This window comes from Bufo bufo, chromosome 4, assembly GCF_905171765.1.
Source record: "Bufo bufo chromosome 4, aBufBuf1.1, whole genome shotgun sequence".
In the NCBI taxonomy this organism is placed as follows: Eukaryota; Metazoa; Chordata; class Amphibia; order Anura; family Bufonidae; genus Bufo; species Bufo bufo.
The window spans coordinates 252,619,648-252,638,613 of NC_053392.1; the positions used below are offsets into that span (position 1 = coordinate 252,619,648).

Genomic DNA, 18,966 nt, shown 5'->3' on the forward strand with positions numbered 1-18,966 from the left:
TCAATGGGGCCGGAATGTGCTGTCCACATCCGCATTTGCGGATCCGCACTTCCGCATCTGTGCTTCCGTTTCCGCAAAAAAATAGAACATGTCCTATTCTTGTCCGCAATTACAGACAAGATTAGGCATTTTCTATTATAGTGCCGGCGATGTGCGGTCCACAAATTGCGGAATGCACATTGCCGGTGTCCGTGTTTTGCGGATCCGCAAAACACCTACGGACGTGTGAATGAACCCTCATAGTAAAATTATTAAAGGTTACGTTTTATCTTTATGTATATTCTAATGGATTGCCTTCCTTGTACAATGTTATAATATACTTTCTATTTTAGAAAGTATATTATAGTGCATTTGTATTGTGCGGCAATTGTGTGCGGTTCTGCTGCGATACTGCAGGTATATAGAGGGACATTTGTTATTGGAACAAATAATTTCTACTGGTGTGATATACTACTCGCCCCCCAAAAAAACTGATTGAAGCAGGGGTGTTATATACCAATATACTTTCTTTATAGTGCATTTGGGTACTGTATAGTGCATTTGCGCATGCGCGTACGCGAAAATTATATTGCCGATATTTTGCATTGAAAAAAATAATGAATGGAGATCGCAAATTCGAATAATACATCTGGTATGTCACTGTCCATGTTGTGGGACTATTTGTGCACTTCTAGTAATTATTTCTTGGCTGCAAATATGAGCTGAAGGTTTTTCAGGTTCGCCTGCCATTAAAATGAATGGGACTCACCGCGAACTTGCAGTTCGCGAACATTTGATCGCATTCGCAGATTGCGTTCGCGAATCGTCCCGGCAGATGTTCGTCCATCACTACCCCTGAGTATAAAGTGCTGTGGAATATGTTTGCGCTATATAAACTAAGATTATTATTATTATACTGTTTATTATTATTATTATTATGACCTATTAGTATGATGCTGATGTGAATGGGCATTTAGAAAGGGTATTGCATAACAGTTAATGAAGACATTTATGAAGCAAATAGAAAGTTGTAAAATAATTGCTTTATGGTTTTAAAACCTTTAGCACCTAAATAGAGCTAGCAATATCGAGAACATTAGGTTTTACTGATTCCCAGTGTAACATAGTAGCACAAACACTACCCCGTCATTTTTCATGACCAACTAAATACTTCCCAACTGTCCCAGATCCGTCAGGACAATTACGGACTTCAGTGCCTATCCCACAATCCCGGAACGGCTGAGGTATGTCCCACTCTTGTCAATAGGATGCAGAGACAGTTGCCTGTAATGGTAAAGCAGGGAGCCCTCCGCTCCGCTCCCCACTTCACCATTCCTCTCAGCTGCCGATGCCCCACTCTTTTGGACTGCTACTTTGAAGGGGGAGAATCATTACTGTGTGGGGGCATTAAGAGTTCTGAGTGGGATTGGGCGTGTCTAGCTATGTTGTGAGCGGAGTTGAAGGCGAGGCTTAGTATAAAAGTTGCAGCAGCTCACGCAGCATATAGTCCCTGTGCTTTTCAAAAGTTGGGAGATATGCAACTATAGACAATAATATAAAATCCATTAGCCAATTACATCTAAATGTGACACGCTTGCATTTTTACACCACTCACTACAATTTTGAAAATTGGGTGGCAAAGTGGACATGATCAGCCCAACGAATGGATTTAAGCCAGATTTATCAACTGCAACTTTTTAAGAAGTTGCAAAAATTGTCACAACCGTACTCCAGTGAAGAGGTGATATAGAAGTGGAGTAACATCAGACATAAGTGTTAAGGCCCCTTACACGAGTAGATAATTGATTCGATCAAGTGACAAACGAGTCGTTAACGGTTGAACGTCAACCCTTTAGATTCGCAGAGTATCGTGTAAATGCGATCGTATATTAGATCGTTTATCAAGCAAACAGTTGCATTTCCACCCATTGTGGAATCATTTGTGCTGTAAATGATACCTTGTGGAATTCTGAACGTTGAGTGATGATTTAGGTGTGTACATCAGCGATTGCAAGAATGACAAACCCTTTCAATGTTTTTACACTACTCGTTCATTGATCACCTACGCTCAATTTCACAATTTTTCAAACGATTATCTACTCGTATAAAGGGGCCTTTACACTTAAAGATTCACCAAATCTATCAAACATCACGTGACATTTGATATATTTGGCAGACAATGCATCGGCGCAGAAGCCTGCAAAACTGGATTAAAAAATTCCACTTATGATAAATCTCCCCCAGTGCATCCAAAATGTAACTACGTAAGGCAGGATGAGATATGATAAAAGAATTGGTGAAATGTCTGAAACTTTCCAAACTGTCATGAGAATGCTTATAGTTTAGGCAGAAGAAAAAGGTACAGGGCCTGTGGCTACATGGAGGAAGACGCTCATATCACAGAAAAAGACTTTACAAAGAGGAGGTGAGGTAAATGTAACACACAGTTTTTAAGAGATGATTATTATATATTATTGAGGAATAAAGGCTGAACATAGATGAAAAAGACAGATAGATGATGGTATTGATCTATGTGTGTTGCATATATGTATATTTTATCAGGATAGCTGTTATTACATACATTATGCATACATCCACGCCTACATCACTGCATGTTACATATAGGCTTGCATAACACCTCCTTTTGTACATCAGTGTATATGGATGATCAGAGATAAATTAGTGTGCATCCAGTGTATACAGATCTCCCTTGGCACTTACGCTGTTGCTGAGATTCTGAAGCGCAACGTTCATCCTGGTGATGATAGAGCAGCATCTACATGAGCCAAGCCAAGAAATCCAGAGCCATGCGCAGGAGCCAAGGGATACAGTGCCCACTGCCCATCCCCGGATCACCCTACGGATCCTAGCTAGCCTTGGCAAACTGCAGGGAGATAAGGCCTGAGAGAGAGGGAGGGAGAGGCAGGGCGAAGGAGGGAGGGAGTGAAGCAGGGGCTGCTAACTGGGAACGCTCTGGTTACCATGACAAAACCCTATTGTATCCTTCAACAGGAAGGACAGGAGAGCATCAGATGTTACAAGGAGGGGGGAGAAGAAAAACTGACTACAGATAATTTGTAAAGAAGAAAAGAGAGAGCATCTAGATGGAGAGGATGGAGAAAGGCAGATGATACACAAAACAATGATACACAAAAACTACGATAAAAAGGTTGACGCAATAAAATAAAAATGTAATAATAATTATAATAATAAACACTTACCATTGTGAGTGGAAGCTCTAGTGATTTACTAACCAGGGCTTTCATGTAATTTACTATTGACCCTGTAGCTGGTACAGAGCTTTACAATGGAATTATATGTAGATATAATAATTGCTCACTCTAATAACGCCCTAGTATGTTTATGTTCTTCGTGTCATGCTTCTTAACAAATTAAATTTTTTAAGTTATATTTGTTATACGTCTGCTATTGGTTGGTAAATTATAGATGTTGTTTTGGTTAACCAGTAAGTAATAAACTTTACAGAGGTTCTATGATTTTATAACATTTCTTCGGATGATGCGTAACCTGCAGAAAAGCTGCTCTTGGGGGTCTTGGCTACTGGGAGCATTGACACCAATGGACACCATTGCTGCCGCCTCAAATCAGAATGCCATATTTGTTGTAGGATCGCATCATTTTTTATAACCAGATTTATTCTTTATTGAGAATTATATAATATATATAATAATACCAGTATATATTCTAATATATATAATAGAAACATAGGGGCCCATTTATTAAGACCGGCGTTTTAGATGCCGGTCTTAATAAACCCTTAAAGTGGTGGTGGATCCGCCGGAGTTATGAAGAGGCGCCGGCCTTTTCATAACTTTGGCGGATCCTCCGCCAGTTCTATCTGTAAGGCAGCTTCAGAGCTGTCTTACATTTAGACCTTTGGTAAATGAGGCGGGTATACTGGCCTGTCCCCTTCCCCGTCCACAATTTTAGATGTGGCATGAGCGGGGAGAAGTTGCAGAGTCCGGTGCAATGGTTATCTGTGCCTGATATAAATTTGTAATTTAGGCGTATTTCAAATTCATAAATGACCCCCATAGACATTCAAACATTGCATTTCGGTACAAACGATATATCCACAGAAAAATTGCGTATTTAGAACAAAGGCTCAAGGGTGCCATCCAAAAGACATAACTATTAAATCATCTAGCTCAGAAACATAACCAGTACTATAACTAGCATTACAACGTTCATTAGTAGCAATAAAACATTAAAGAGACTACAGAAAAGACATACAGTACAGACCAAAAGTTTGGACACACCTTCTCATTCAAAGAGTTTTCTTTATTTTCATGACTATGAAAATTGTAGATTCACACTCAAGGCATCAAAACTATGAATTAACACATGTGGAATTCTATACATAACAAACAAGTGTGAAACAACTGAAAATATGTAATATTCTAGGTTCTTCAAAGTAGCCACCTTTTGCTTTGATTACTGCTTTGCACACTCTTGGCATTCTCTTGAAGAGCTTCAAGAGGTAGTCCCCTGAAATGGTTTTCACTTCACAGGTGTGCCCTGTCAGGTTTAATAAGTGGGATTTCTTGCCTTATAAATGGGGTTGGGACCATCAGTTGCGTTGAGGAGAAGTCAGGTGGATACACAGCTGATAGTCCTACTGAATAGACTGTTAGAATTTGTATTATGGCAAGAAAAAAGCAGCTAAGTAAAGAAAAACGAGTGGCAATCATTACTTTAAAGGGCTTCTGTCACCCCACTAAACAGTTTTTTGGTTACTTATAATCCCTATACTGCGATTTATGCATACATACTGTAATTAATCATTTTGGTTCAGCAGATTCTGTTAAAAACGTACTTTTAAAATATGCAAATTACCTTGCTGGTAGCAGCCGCATGCTCCTATCATAATGACGCCCCCTCTGCATGTTGATTGACAGGGCCAGCGGACGGGATCTTTCTCTGCTGGCCCTGTTTGCATTCAAAATCTGGTGCCTGCGCCGTACCTGTCTTCAATCGGCGCAGGCGCACTGAGAGGAGGACGCTCGCTCGGCCGCTCCTTCCTCAATGCGCCTGCACGGGTGTAGATGTGACGTCATCGGCACAGGCGCATTGAGGATAGAGCGGCCGAAGGATCGTCCACCTCTCAGTGCGCCTGCGCCGACTCAATATCGTTACGGCGCAGGCGCGAGATCTTGATAGCAGACAGGACCAGCCAGAGGACGATCCCGTCCGCTGGCCCTGTCAATCAACATGCGGAGGGGGCATCTTTAGGATAGGAGGATGTGGCTGCTACCAGCAAGTAGCCGCCCTACTTGCTGGTAGCAAGGTAATTTGCATATTTTAAAAGTAAGTTTTTAACAGAATCTGTTGAACCAAAATGATTAATTACAGTATGTATGGATAAATCGCAGTATAGGGATTATAAGTAACCAAAAAAAAAACAAAAAACAGTTTAGTGGGGTGACAGAAGCCCTTTAAGAAATGAAGGTCAGTCAGTCAGCCGAAAAATTGGGAAAACTTTGAAAGTAAGGGCTATTTGACCATGAAGGAGAGTGATGGGGTGCTGCGCCAGATGACCTGGCCTCCACAGTCACCGGACCTGAACCCAATCGAGATGGTTTGGGGTGAGCTGGACCGCAGAGTGAAGGCAAAAGGGCCAACAAGTGCTAAGCATCTCTGGGAACTCCTTCAAGACTGTTGGAAGACCATTTCAGGGGACTACCTCTTGAAGCTCATCAAGAGAATGCCAAGAGTGTGCAAAGCAGTAATCAAAGCAAAAGGTGGCTACTTTGAAGAACCTAGAATATGACATATTTTCAGTTGTTTCACACTTGTTTGTTATGTATAGAATTCCACATGTGTTAATTCATAGTTTTGATGCCTTCATAGTCATGAAAATAAAGAAAACTCTTTGAATGAGAAGGTGTGTCCAAACTTTTGGTCTGTACTGTATGACAGACAACAGGAAAAACAGGAAAAGTGGAATATAAGGGGTATAAGAAGATGTTACATAGGAGTGTGTACTATCAAGTAAATGCACTTTGGGCAATTCAAATCAGCAATTTTGTAATATTCAGTAGGTTTCCCATATGGACCAAATGCTTTCAAATACATCCACCCTATTAAAGAGAAGGGCGGTAAGGAATTCCATACCATGTATATCCCTGCCTTCAACTCTGAGTATAAGGCATCTGGCAGCTCTGAGGATATGCTAAATTAGACTGGTTGATCATTTGTCCGTTCAATAAGGAGGAAAATTAACCCCTTCTACCCCAGGCCAGTTTTCACCTTCCTGCCTATTTTTGCTAATTGGACATGTGTCACTTTATGTAGTAATAACTTTGGAATGGTCTTACTTATCTAACCAATTCTGAGGATGTTTTCTGGTGACACATTGTACTTCATGTTGGTAGTAAATTTGGGTCAATATTTTTTCATTTATACAGAAAATTTTGACAAATTCACAATTTTCTAAATTTTAATTTCTCTACTTTCAAGACAGATAGTAACACCTCATAAAATATCATCATCAACATTCCCCATATGTCTACTTTATATTGGTATCATTTTGTAAATGTCAATTTCTTTTTTCGGACGTTAGAAGGATTAGAAGCCTTTTTCAAGAAAATTTCTAAAACCGTTTTTTTTTAAGCACCAATTCAGTTATAAAGTGATTTTGAAGGACTTACATTATAGAAACCACCCATAAATTACCCCATTTTAGAAACTACATCCTTCAAATTATTAAACACTGATGTTACAAACTTTGTTAACCCTTTAGGTGTTCCACAAGAGATAAAGGAAAATGGAGGTGAAATTTCAAAATTCCTTTTTTTTGTTTGCAGATTTTTTTATGTTAATCCATTTTTTCCTGCAAAACAGCAAGGGTTAACGTCAAAATAAACTTCAATATTTATTACCCTGATTCTGTAGTTTACAGAAATACCCCATATGTGGTCATAAACTGCTGTTTGGGCACATGGCAGTGGTCAGAAGGGAAGGAGCACCATATGGCATTTGAAATGGCTTTTGGCGCCATGTTGTATTTGAAGAAACCCTGCGGTACCCCTACAGTTCCAAACCCCAAAAAAGTGACCCATTTTTAAAACTACACCCCTCAAGGAATTTAGTAAGGGGTGTACTGAGCACTTTGGCTGTGAAAATTAAACATTTCATTTCTTCCAATAAAATGTTGCTTTAACCCCAAATTTTTCATTTTCACAAGAGGTAACAGGATAAAAAAGGACCCCATTATTTGTTATCCATTTCCTCCTGAATACAGCAACACCCCAGATGTGGTGGTAAACTGCTGTAGGGTCACACCGCAGGACTCAGAAGGGAAGGAGCGCCATATGGCTTTTGCAGTGCAGACTTTGATGGATTAGCTTATGGACAGCATGTTGGTATTGAACAGTCTCTGGGGTACCAGTAGGGATCGACCGATTGTCGGTTTGGCCGATATTATCGGCCGATATTGAGGATTTTGAACATTATCGGTATCGGCATCTATTTTGCCGATATACCGATAACGTATGGGGAACACAGAACGCGCTTTTCTCAGCGCTCTCTGTGTTCCCTCAGCAGCACAGGAGAGAAGGAAGCAGTGTCTCCTCCCCCTGTGCTGCTGCTGCCGCTGCCGCCAATGAGAGGAAGAAGTACAAGAGAAGGGGCGGGGCTGTGGCCGCTGCGGCACCAATGAAGATAAGTCTTTCATTCATTCATATACAGGAGGCGGGAGCTGGGAGCTAGCTGCAGAATCACATAGCCGGCTCCCGACCTCTATGAGCAATAGCTGCGATCTGCGGTAGTTAACCCTTTAGGTGCCGCGGATTGCAGCTACCGCTCATAGAGGTCGGGAGCCGGCTATGTGATTCTGCAGCCAGCTCCCGCCTCCTGTATATGAATGAGAGACTTATCTTCATTGGTGGCGCAGTGCGCCCCCCCCAAGCCCCCCAGTATTAATCATTGGTGGCGCAGTGCGCCCCCCACCCCATCCCAATAGTAAAAACATTGGTGGCGCAGTGCCCCCCCCCCCCCCCCAGCCAGTATTAATCATTGGTGGCAGTGGCCACTGGATCCCCTCTCCCCTCCTCCTCCGATCGGAGCCCCAGCTGTGTAATCCTGGGGCTCCGATCGGTTACCATGGCAGCCAGGACGCTATTGAAGCCCTGGCTGCCATGTTCAGCTCCCTGCTGCTGTGTGCACAGAGCACAGAGCAGCAGGGACAGTGTGAGGTCCTATTCACCCTGATAGAGATCTATCAGGGTGAATAGGACAAGGGTTCCAGTCCCTAAGGGGGCTAAAAGTTAGTAAAAAAAAAACACACACAAAAATATTAAGTATAAATGAAAAAGATTTACAAAAATAAATAAATAAATACACGTTAACAATAAACATATTCATTTTCAGCAGATTTGTGTAGGAAATATTTTTTTCTCAAAAATGAAAATTCCCAGAATATCGGTATAAATTATCGGCTATCGGCCTGAAAGTTCACAAATTATCGGTATCGGCCCTAAAAAATCAAAATCGGTCGATCCCTAGGTACCAGTACAGTTATTTTCTGACAACCATACGTTTTTCTCTGTGTAAGGACTTGTTTTTCGTCGTATGAGTTGCCATCATCATTGGTTCTATTTTGGGGAACATAAAACTTTTTGATCACTTTTTATTTCACTTTTTGGGAAGCCGAATAAAAAAATCCAACAATTCTGCCATTACTTTTAGTTTTTTGCTATTGCGGAGTACACAGTGACAAAAATGACATCATATCTTTATTCTTCAGAACGATTACGGAGATACCAAGAAAAATCATGTTTTTGCATTGCCATTTTTTGAAAGCCATATTTATTTAAATTTTTTGGGCGATTGTCTTGGGGGAGACAATATGGGAGCTAAATTTTTGTGGGATGAGGTGACATTTTCATTGGTACCATTTTGGGGTACATATGACTTTTTGATTGCTCAATATTATGCATTTTGTAAGGTGAGGAGACAAAATGACTGTTCTGGCACTGTTTTTATTTATTTATTTTTACCGCTTTCATCTGACGCGGTAGTTCATATGATATTTTTATAGAACAGGTTGTTACGGACACAGAGAAACTTAATATGTCTATTTCTTTTTATTTTTGTTAAGTTTTACAAAGTAAAAGCATTTTTGAAAAGAATACATTTTTTTGCGTTGCCATTTTATGAAAGCCATATTTTTTCTATTTTTTTTGTCTTATGTAGGGGTTCATTTTTTGCATGATGAAATTACAGTTTGAGGCAAGGTGACCAAAAAATGGCACCTTTTTTAAAAAAAATTACGCCATTTATGTGAAATTTTATAGAGCCGGTCATTACGGATGCGACAATACCTAATGTCAATATTTTTTATTTTTTTTTTAAGATTTTTTTTTTATACAATTTTATGACTTAAAGGGAACCTGTCACCTCCAAAAACCATTCCAAGCCGCCAGCAGTAACTGACAGTAGCCAGCAGTGTGTTTCCGACGATAATTTTCTTCCTGAAGGCCGATGCGGCTAAAGCTCAGAAAACGTTCTTTTATCCCCTGCCGGCGCGCTTCTCTAGTCATGCTTGAAGTCAAGGGGGCAGCGGCCTCCTTGCTTTAAGTCAAGGGAATCCTTGCTTTAAGTTTATGAGAAAGGGAATCTTTTTTTTTACTTCAAACTTTTATTATTTTATTATGTACTATGGACTTCAACTCTTGTATCGTAATGCATTGACTGTCAGTGTAACACACTGACAGCCTTCCTATGAGACCCAGCCTGGGGGCTGGATACCATAGGCTTCCGTAGGAGGCAAGCCCTGATGCCTGTGTAAGTCATTGGGCAGCCATTACAGCCATTGAGTCCCATTCACCGCAGTGAAGGATTGGAGAGGGAGCTCCCTCTCTCTTTACACCCTGGTACAGATGGGGTTTGTGTGGCCACAGTTTTGGAGGGGGCTGTTTGCCAGCCTCTTGCCCCAGGATTATGGCCCATACTAACTTTGAAGGAGAAGACAGACCGGTGTTTTCTGTGTGTTGGGAAAAATTTGTGTTTTCTGTCTGGTAGTGATTAAGTTAGCCCATTACGTTTGGTAATTGTATTTTGTGGATTGCGTCTCGGACAATGCCAGTGTGTGAGTTAATTGCGTCTCAGACAATGCTCATTGTATTTTGTTTATTGCGTTACAGACAGAGGGAAGGGGATTTTGTGTACAATTGCTGGGAAGGTTTGAATACTGTAAATGCATGTGATTGGCTGTTTTTACAAAACCCTGTAGGTGGTAACCTTGTTGGAAGATGTGTATAAATCAATGCTTGTGAGTTCAAATAAAGAGAGTTCCTGCTTTGCCCCTTTATGAAGTCTTGGGGGATGGGATAACTACACTCTTGGGGATTGCTATATCATAATACTCCCCTGAGTATAAGCTCTTGTAAGAGCTTGTTCCTGGTTCCTGTCTCTGCATTTAGGAGAGGTTCACCCACTGGAGCCTGGAGCCTTGGCGTAGGTCCGGGGTGGGTAGGAGACGGCGAGACCTCCACCAAGCTTCGCTGGTTTGTGGGGTCTGCAGTGCTGATGGTGTCAAGTGGAGTGCTTGGAGTCCTCTGGAAGCACTAGGAGCACTATCAACGGAGGTATCCGATAGGGGTGCTAGGCGTTCCGTTACATTGGTGGCAAGCAGTGGGATGGCGTCCTAGTGTGAGGAGAAGCAGCTCGGAGACACCATTCGTGGAGTATATTGAGGGCAACGCTAGTATCCGTACAGCGCCCCTGGCTACAGCAATATGGATGCCATTGGTTCCTGCACAGCATTCCATGAGGAAGATCACCCGGATTACAGGGATGCCGAGCGGAAAGGCGTATGGCACCAGGCCCTGGAGGACGTGCAGCATCGGAGGGGTGAGAGTCTTCCCAGTGAGGAGCAGAGATTGCGAATGCGATTGGCGCTGCGACTACCTCTACTGGGAGAGCAACCATTGACGGAGTGGGTGTCAGAGCTTGAGACACTGGTATGGCAGGAAACCTGGCTGGTTGACGCTTACCAAGCCCTATGGTGGGACACAGTACGACAGTCTCCATGGATGGAGGAGTACGCCAGAAGGTGAGGAATATAATTGCCCTGGGTTATTATGGGAGTCTTTTGAAGACATTGACTTTGGGAGAACGGAAGAATCTAGATTTTGGGACATTAATGACTACAGGGGGGACTTGCACAATTGGCCTACAACTAGTGGGGTGAGGGCAAATCTGACCTTTCTGGTCCAAAGGGAGTGGGAGCTGGAGCAAGATTATCAACAGTTGTTTCGCTCCATTCAAGCCCAGCGCAAGATACAAGACAGTTGGATACCAGGCCCAGACCTGCAGCCCTACCCCTGGCAAGTCACAGCTGAGGTATCCCCTACTTCCTCACCAACTGTGGAGGTAGGGGACTTCATAGACTGGTACTGGGAGGAACCCTAGTCGGCAGGTGGAGATGGGACCGTAGTCACTCCACCGGCCCAACAGGGTGGCTGGGGAGGCGGCCCAGATCCCCAACTGCCACTGGGAGTCCAGGGGGAGGAGATGGTCGGTCCCTCACCCCTGCAACAACCAGCATCACGAGTAGTGGAGACAGTCGGTCTCACTCCCCAGCGGCAGTGTACTTTGAAGGGAGAGGAGACAACCGGTCTCTCTCCCCAACCACAGGGGGACAGCACCCCTAACTCCGATGGTGCAGATGGGACCGCAGTCTCTGCACCAGACCTACCGGGATGCTGGACGGCCGGTACGGATCCCCCACCAACCCTGCAGGAATGCCAGGAGGAGGAGGTAAACGATCCCTCCTCTTTACAGCTGATCCGCAACAAGGTCCTGGGGGCAGGATTCCCTGACCCCATCCCAGCGGAACAGCTGGCATCTGGGCAGAGCTTAGTTGGCCTCTGCCCTCCCCTATCCTCTTCTCCAGAGCCGGACTTCCCACAGGCTACCCCAGCGGAAGAGCTGGCATCTGGGCAGAGCGCAGTCAGCCTCTGCCCTCTCCTATCCTCTTCTCCAGAGCCGGACTTCCCACAGGCTACCCCAGTGGAAGAGCTGGCATCTGGGCAGAGCGCAGTCGGCCTCTGCCCACCAAGTACCTACAGCTCCAAGCTAGCGAACCACAAGGAAGCAAGGAGTAGCAGATGCCCACTCAACAGCTGGGGACATACAGAACAGAGTCAGGCCCCAAAATTCAACAGGTCCAGTATTGGGTTGTGGGTGGACTGCCAGACTAACTCAGGTACTGACCGGCGTGAGGTCAGGTATCTGGTTAGTCTTCCCTGGGAGGGGGAGATGTGTGGCAAAACCAACCTCGCCACAGTGTTTTGGAGGGGGCTGTTTGCCAGCCTCCTGCCTCAGGATTATGGCCCATACTAACTTTGAAGGAGAAGACAGACCGGCCGCACAGCTTAAATCTGTGGAACTGTTTTGGGCAGGAAAGCCATGCTTGCGGCTGGCCAAATGTGACTTCCATGGAATTTGGGAACCCCTGCTCGGATCTGGGTGATTTTTGGATATGTTGTTCATCCAGATCAGAGCTATCCATGGATGTATACATTATGGGGATGTGTGGGGTTTTGAGGTGTTTTCTGTGTGTTGGGAAAAATTTGTGTTTTCTGTCTGGTAGTGATTAAGTTAGCCCATTACGTTTGGTAATTGTATTTTGTGGATTGCGTCTCAGACAATGCCAGTGTGTTAGTTAATTGCGTCTCAGACAATGCTCATTGTATTTTGTTTATTGCGTTACAGACAGAGGGAAGGGGATTTTGTGTACAATTGCTGGGAAGGTTTGAATACTGTAAATGCATGTGATTGGCTGTTTTTACAAAACCCTGTGGGTGGTAACCTTGTTGGAAGATGTGTATAAATCAATGCTTGTGTGTTCAAATAAAGAGAGTTCCTGCTTTGCCCCTTTATGAAGTCTTGGCTCATGTTTGGGGGATGGGATAACTACACTCTTGGGGATTGCTATATCATAATACTCCCCTGAGTATAAGCTCTTGTAAGAGCTGGTTCTTGGTTCCTGTCTCTGCATTTAGGAGAGGTTCACCCACTGGAGCCTGGAGCCTTGGCCTAGGTCCAGGGTGGGTAGGAGACGGCGAGACCTCCACCAAGCTTCGGCGGTTTGTGGGGTCTGCAGTGCTGACGGTGTCAAGTGGAGTGCTTGGAGTCCTCTGGAAGCACTAGGAGCATCTATCAACAGAGGTACCCGGTCGGGGTGCTAGGCGTTCCGTTACAGGGTTTATGCGCCAGCATTAGTGCATTCACCAATGCCAGCGTATATAGTCAGGAACAGCTGGGCCCCTGCTGATCAAGCGGGTGCAGCTCCTGCACCTGTCCGATCAGAGCAGCTAGTTGGGAGCGGGTTAAATAAATTACATAACGGGTCAAGAGGTAAATCAATATTAATTTCCATTTCACTAATGAGGACCTTCAACGTTCTCCAAAATTGTCATAGCAGTGGACAACTTAACATCATATAGAATTACTTTATAAAATCTTTACAAATTAAATGAATAAGGAACACTGTTGGAATTGTAGTTTGGGAACACAAGAGCCTAGATTTATTAATGTGTCTGCACCAAAAATCTGTCAAAAAAAATGGTGCAAATTGTCGCAATTTGGCAGTGCTAGGGTTTCTACAATATCTTTCCAACATGCTACACAAAGAGGCAGGCTTAGTGGAAAGGGGAAAAGTTTAGCGGGAAAGGAGGTGGGCCTAAGGTGAGGCAAAATTGTGCCACAATTGTGGTATAGACTCAGAAACCATGGTAATCTTGATAAATCAGGGGTCCAGGTTGCTAACAACTTGTGATATCCAGTACTTGTGTGTTATATTCAACTCAAACCACATGTGATCTGCTTCAGCCAGTGACTGGCCAATTCCTTTGTTGGTGCGACTAGTAAGATGACTTTGATTTTATTTTATTTTGTAAAAAAAAAAATTAACAGCATTCTGAGCCTTTGTAAAAATATTGGCTAGACAATCTCATCAAGCATAAAAGCATGAAAATCTTAAAAAAAAGAAAAGTTATAACAGCAGTACATTTTGAATGTATTTAAAGGGTGTATCCCACAAAATTAAAACTGTTGTACTCACCAATCAGGAGGTCTTCTTTCTTCCTTTTTGTGGGTGGGCAGCAGCTCATCAAGCACCTGCATTTCACAGGATACATTGCAATTAGCCCTTGTTAATCCATTCCTCCCCTGCATAGAAAACAGTCCCTTACATATAACCCCAGATATACACTCACCTAATGAATTATTAGGAACACCTGTTCTATTTCTCATTAATGCAATTATCTAGTCAACCAATCACATGGCAGTTGCTTCAATGCATTTAGGGGTGTGCTCCTGGTCAAGACAATCTCCTGAACTCCAAACTGAATGTCAGAATGGGAAAGAAAGGTGATTTAAGCAATTTTGAGCATAGCATGGTTGTTGGTGCCAGACGGGCCGGTCTGAGTATTTCACAATCTGCTCAGTTACTGGGATTTTCACACGCAACCATTTCTAGGGTTTACAAAGAATGGTGTGAAAAGGGAAACACATCCAGTATGCGGCAGTCCTGTGGGCAAAAATGCCTTGTGGATGCTAGAGGTCAGAGGAGAATGGGCCGACTGATTCAAGCTGATAGAAGAGCAACGTTGACTGAAATAACCACTCGTTACAACCGAGGTATGCAGCAAAGCATTTGTGAAGCCACAACACGCACAACCTTGAGGCGGATGGGCTACAACAGCAGAAGGACCCCACCGGGTACCACTCATCTCCACTACAAATAGGAAAAAGAGCTACAATTTGCACGAGCTCACCAAAATTGGACTGTTGAAGACCTGGAAAAATGTTGCCTGGTCTGATGAGTCTCGATTTCTGTTGAGACATTCAAATGGTAGAGTCCGAATTTGACGTAAACAGAATGAGAACATGTATCCATCCTCTGATGGCTACTTCCAGCAGGATAATGCACCATGTCACAAAGCTCGAATCATTTCAAATTGGTTTCTTGAACATGACAATGAGTTCACTGTACTAAAATGCCCCCCACAGTCACCAGATCTCAACCCAATAGAGCATCTTTGGGATGTGGTGGAACGGGAGCTTCGTGCCCTGGATGTGCATCCCTCAAATCTCCATCAACTGCAAGATGCTATCCTATCAGTATGGGCCAACATTTCTAAAGAATGCTATCAGCACCTTGTTGAATCAATGCCATGTAGAATTAAGGCAGTTCTGAAGGCAAAAGGGGGTCCAACACCGTATTAGTATGGTGTTCCTAATAATTCTTTAGGTGAGTGTATATATGGTACGTAATGCCCCAACAATTTTCTTTTCCTCTGTCTAGAGAAACATATAGCTATATAATTTTATGAAATTAAAAAGTAGGGATAAATGTATGAAAAGTGTCTGGGCCACTTCGTATGAGACCACTACACTGGCAGGGGGAGGGAGCAGGGAAGCTACTGAACATAGTTACATAGTTGATACGGTTGAAAAAAGACATAAGTCCATCAAGTTCAACCAAGGGATAGGTGGGGACACGAATCCCAGAAGGAAGTGAGACTCAAATTTCTACACATTTTCATAAGCATTAATGTTGTTTACTTTTAAGAAATCATCTAAACCATGGGTGTCAAACATGCGGCCCGCGGGCCGCAATGAATATCTTTGCGGCCCGGCAAAGATGCAGCATCGCAGACTGCTATGTATGAGCCGGGAGAGAGGAGGGGCTGGAGTCCGTAACTAGGGGCGGGGCCCGGTGCAGTCACTGTACTCTTACACCGGGCCCCGCCGCTCACCAAAGTATTTATAAACGTGAATCCTTATCCTGTTATTAAGTTGAACTAACGCTGCCCTCTCCCATGTTCCCCTGTATCCCCATAGCACTTACTTAAGCTTCAATAGCAGGCAGAGCGGACGGCAGCAGTAACATCTCTCACTGACGTCGAGCGCCTGCTCCGCCCACTTTATGAATTAAGCAGGCGGAGCAGACGCGCGACGTCAGTGAGTGACGTTACTGGTGCCGTCCGCTCTGCCTGCTATGGAAGCGTGTTCGTAAGTGCTGTGGGGATACAGGGGAACATGGGAGAGCGCAGCGTTAGTTCAACTTAATAACAGGATAAGGATTCACGTTTTTAAATACTTCGGTGAGCAGAGGGCTGGTGTATTGGGGGACACTGTTATGAGGGGGATCTGTGGATGACATATAGCAGTGTCATCCACAGATCCCCCCATAACAGTTCCATCCACAGATCCCCCCACCTCATAACAATGCCATCCACAGATATCCCATCCCATAGCAGTACCATCCACAGATCCCCCACCCCATAACAGTTCCATCCACAGATCCCCCACCTCATAACAATGCCATCCACAGATCCCCCATAGCAGCACCATCCACAGATCCCCCACCCCATAACAATGCCATCCACAGATCCCCCCACCCCATAACAATGCCATCCACAGATATCCCACCCCATAGCAGTACCATCCACAGATCCCCATAACAGTGCCATCCACAGATCCCCCATACAGTGCCATCCACAGATCCCCCATAACAGTGCCATCCACAGATCCCCATAACAGTGCCATCCACAGATCCCCCATAACAGCACCATCCATAGATCCCCCATAACAGCGCCATCCACAGATCCCCCATAACAGTGCCATCCACAGATCCCCCATAACAGCGCCATCCACAGATCCCCCATAACAGTGCCATCCACAGATCCCCCATAACAGCACCATCCACAGATCCCCCATAACAGCGCCATCCACAGATCCCCCATAACAGTGCCATCCACAGATCCCCCATAACAGTGCCATCCACAGATCCCCATAACAGTGCCATCCACAGATCCCCCATAACAGTGCCATCCACAGATCCCCCATAACAGTGCCATCCACAGGTCCCCCATAACAGTGCCATCCACAGATCCCCCACATGACAGTGCGTCATCCACAGATCCCCCATAATAGTGTCATGCACAGACCACCATTAATTCAAAGCCCACCAAAAGTACAACTTTTGGTTAAAAATATTTTTTTCTTATTTTCCTCCTCAAAAACCTAGGTGCGTCTTATAGTGAAGTTTAATATTTGTATATATATATAGGTCTCACTTGTGTTATTGGGCAACGGGATGTTGGGGGTCAGCAGTCATGAAACAACAATGTTGTTCTATGAAAATGTACGATTTTTTTTTGATGCGGCCCACATAAACTTAAATTTTGTTTTTTTGGCCCATGTTAGCCTTTGAGTTTGACATGCTTGATCTAAACCCTTTTTAAAACTGTCCACTGTTCCTGCTGTGACCACGTCCTGAGGAAGTCTATTCCACAGATTCAGTTTTTACAGTAAAGAAGCTTTGATGCTTCTGGAGACTAAACTTTTTCTTCTCCAGTCGGAGGCAGTGCCCCCTTGTCTTTTGAGGGCATTATACATGGAGCAGTTTTTCACCGTATTTTTTGTAAGGCCCAATTATATATTTGTATAGGTTAATCATGTCCCTACTTAGAATCTCTTCTCAAGACTAAATAAATTCAATTCTTTTTCATCTTTCTTCATAACTAAGACCCTCCATGCCCTTTATCAGTTTAGTCCCTCTCCTCTGTACTTTTTCCAGCTGCAGTGCATCCTTTCTATGGACTGGTTCCCAGAACTGAACTGCATATTCCAGATGAGGCCGCACCAACGCTTTGTAAAGTGGTAATATTACATCCCTGCCCCGTGAGTCCATGCCTCGTTTAATGTATGACAATATCCTGGTGGCAAACCAACAGAAAAAATGGCGTGGTGTTAAACAGGCAGGAAGTGCTCAAACCCATATGCAGTTGTGCATTTGTATACAGGGGAGCAAATCCTGCACTTGTAGCCCGTTGCTAATGGTGATTCCCAGCAAAAATGCATACAGTGGAGGATGCCCGCAGCAGACCACAAGTACCACAATAGACATCTTACACAAGATAGCAATTATGTGGATGTGATAACCAATATAACAATATAATAACATTTGCAAAGACAGATGCACTCTGCGATCTTACTAAACCCTCATACTGATGTTAAAATTTAGAGATTAGCCAACATATCCTACTGTGGAGGACTTGTCTGAGCCCGAGCACCGACCTGCCTGTTTAACACCACGCCATTTTTTCTGTTGGTTTGTATATAGAAATGTTTGGAGGTGTATAAACTCCAATTTAAATGTGCCTGTTTTCCATCCCCAGGCTACATTTAGGTGCACCTGCGAGGCCTGGGCCATATCAGCAAGTCTTGAGTGGAACTCGCAGACTCCTCCCATTGCAAGCATGGCTACATGCTTAAAGGGTTTCTGTCACCCCGCAAAACTAATTATTTTTTTTTGGATAGTTAGATTCTTCATAGTGCGATATAGGAGAATATAATGCTCTTACTTACGTTCATGCGGCCGATTCTTTATAAAACGAACTTTTATAATATGTAAATGAGGGCTCTACCAGCAAGTAGGGCGTCTACTTGCTGGTAGCTGCTGCAGAAATCTGCCCCCTCGCCGTGTTGATTGACAGGGCCAGCCGTGATCTCCTCCTCCGGCTGGCCCTGTCAGTAATTCAAAAATCGCGCGCCTCGCGTCATTCGGCGCAGGCGCTCTGAGATGAGGAGGCTCGTATCCTCAGCACTCCCTCAGTGCGCCTGTGCCGATGACATCACCGAAAGAGAAGACGTCATCGGCGCAGGTGCACTGAGGGAGTGCTGAGGAGACGAGCCTCCTCATCTCAGAGCGCCTGCGCCGAATGACCAGAGGCGCGCGATTTTTGAATTACTGACAGGGCCGGCCGGAGGAGGAGATCACGGCTGGCCCTGTCAATCAACACGGCGAGGGGGCGGATTTCTGCAGCAGCTACCAGCAAGTAGACGCCCTACTTGCTGGTAGAGCCCTCATTTACATATTATAAAAGTTTGTTTTATAAAGAATCGGCCGCATGAAAGTAAGTAAGAGCATTATATTCTCCTATATCG

At 44.1% G+C, this 18,966-nt stretch overlaps 1 protein-coding gene across 2 annotated transcripts in view; it reads right to left on the reverse strand.

Annotated features, from left to right (window-relative positions):
* Positions 1–18,966, reverse strand: part of ECE2 (endothelin converting enzyme 2) — a 134,594-nt gene that overhangs the window by 107,867 nt on the left and 7,761 nt on the right. Inside the window, exon 1 of one of the 2 annotated variants that reach the window (XM_040426800.1) lies at positions 2,701–2,821. The exons of the other annotated variant lie outside the window; for it this stretch is intronic. Coding sequence (XP_040282734.1) covers positions 2,701–2,733 — 33 coding nt within the window. The 5' untranslated portion in view covers positions 2,734–2,821. Of the gene's footprint in view, positions 1–2,700; positions 2,822–18,966 lie in introns of those variants that run through there. 2 annotated transcript variants of the gene reach the window in all.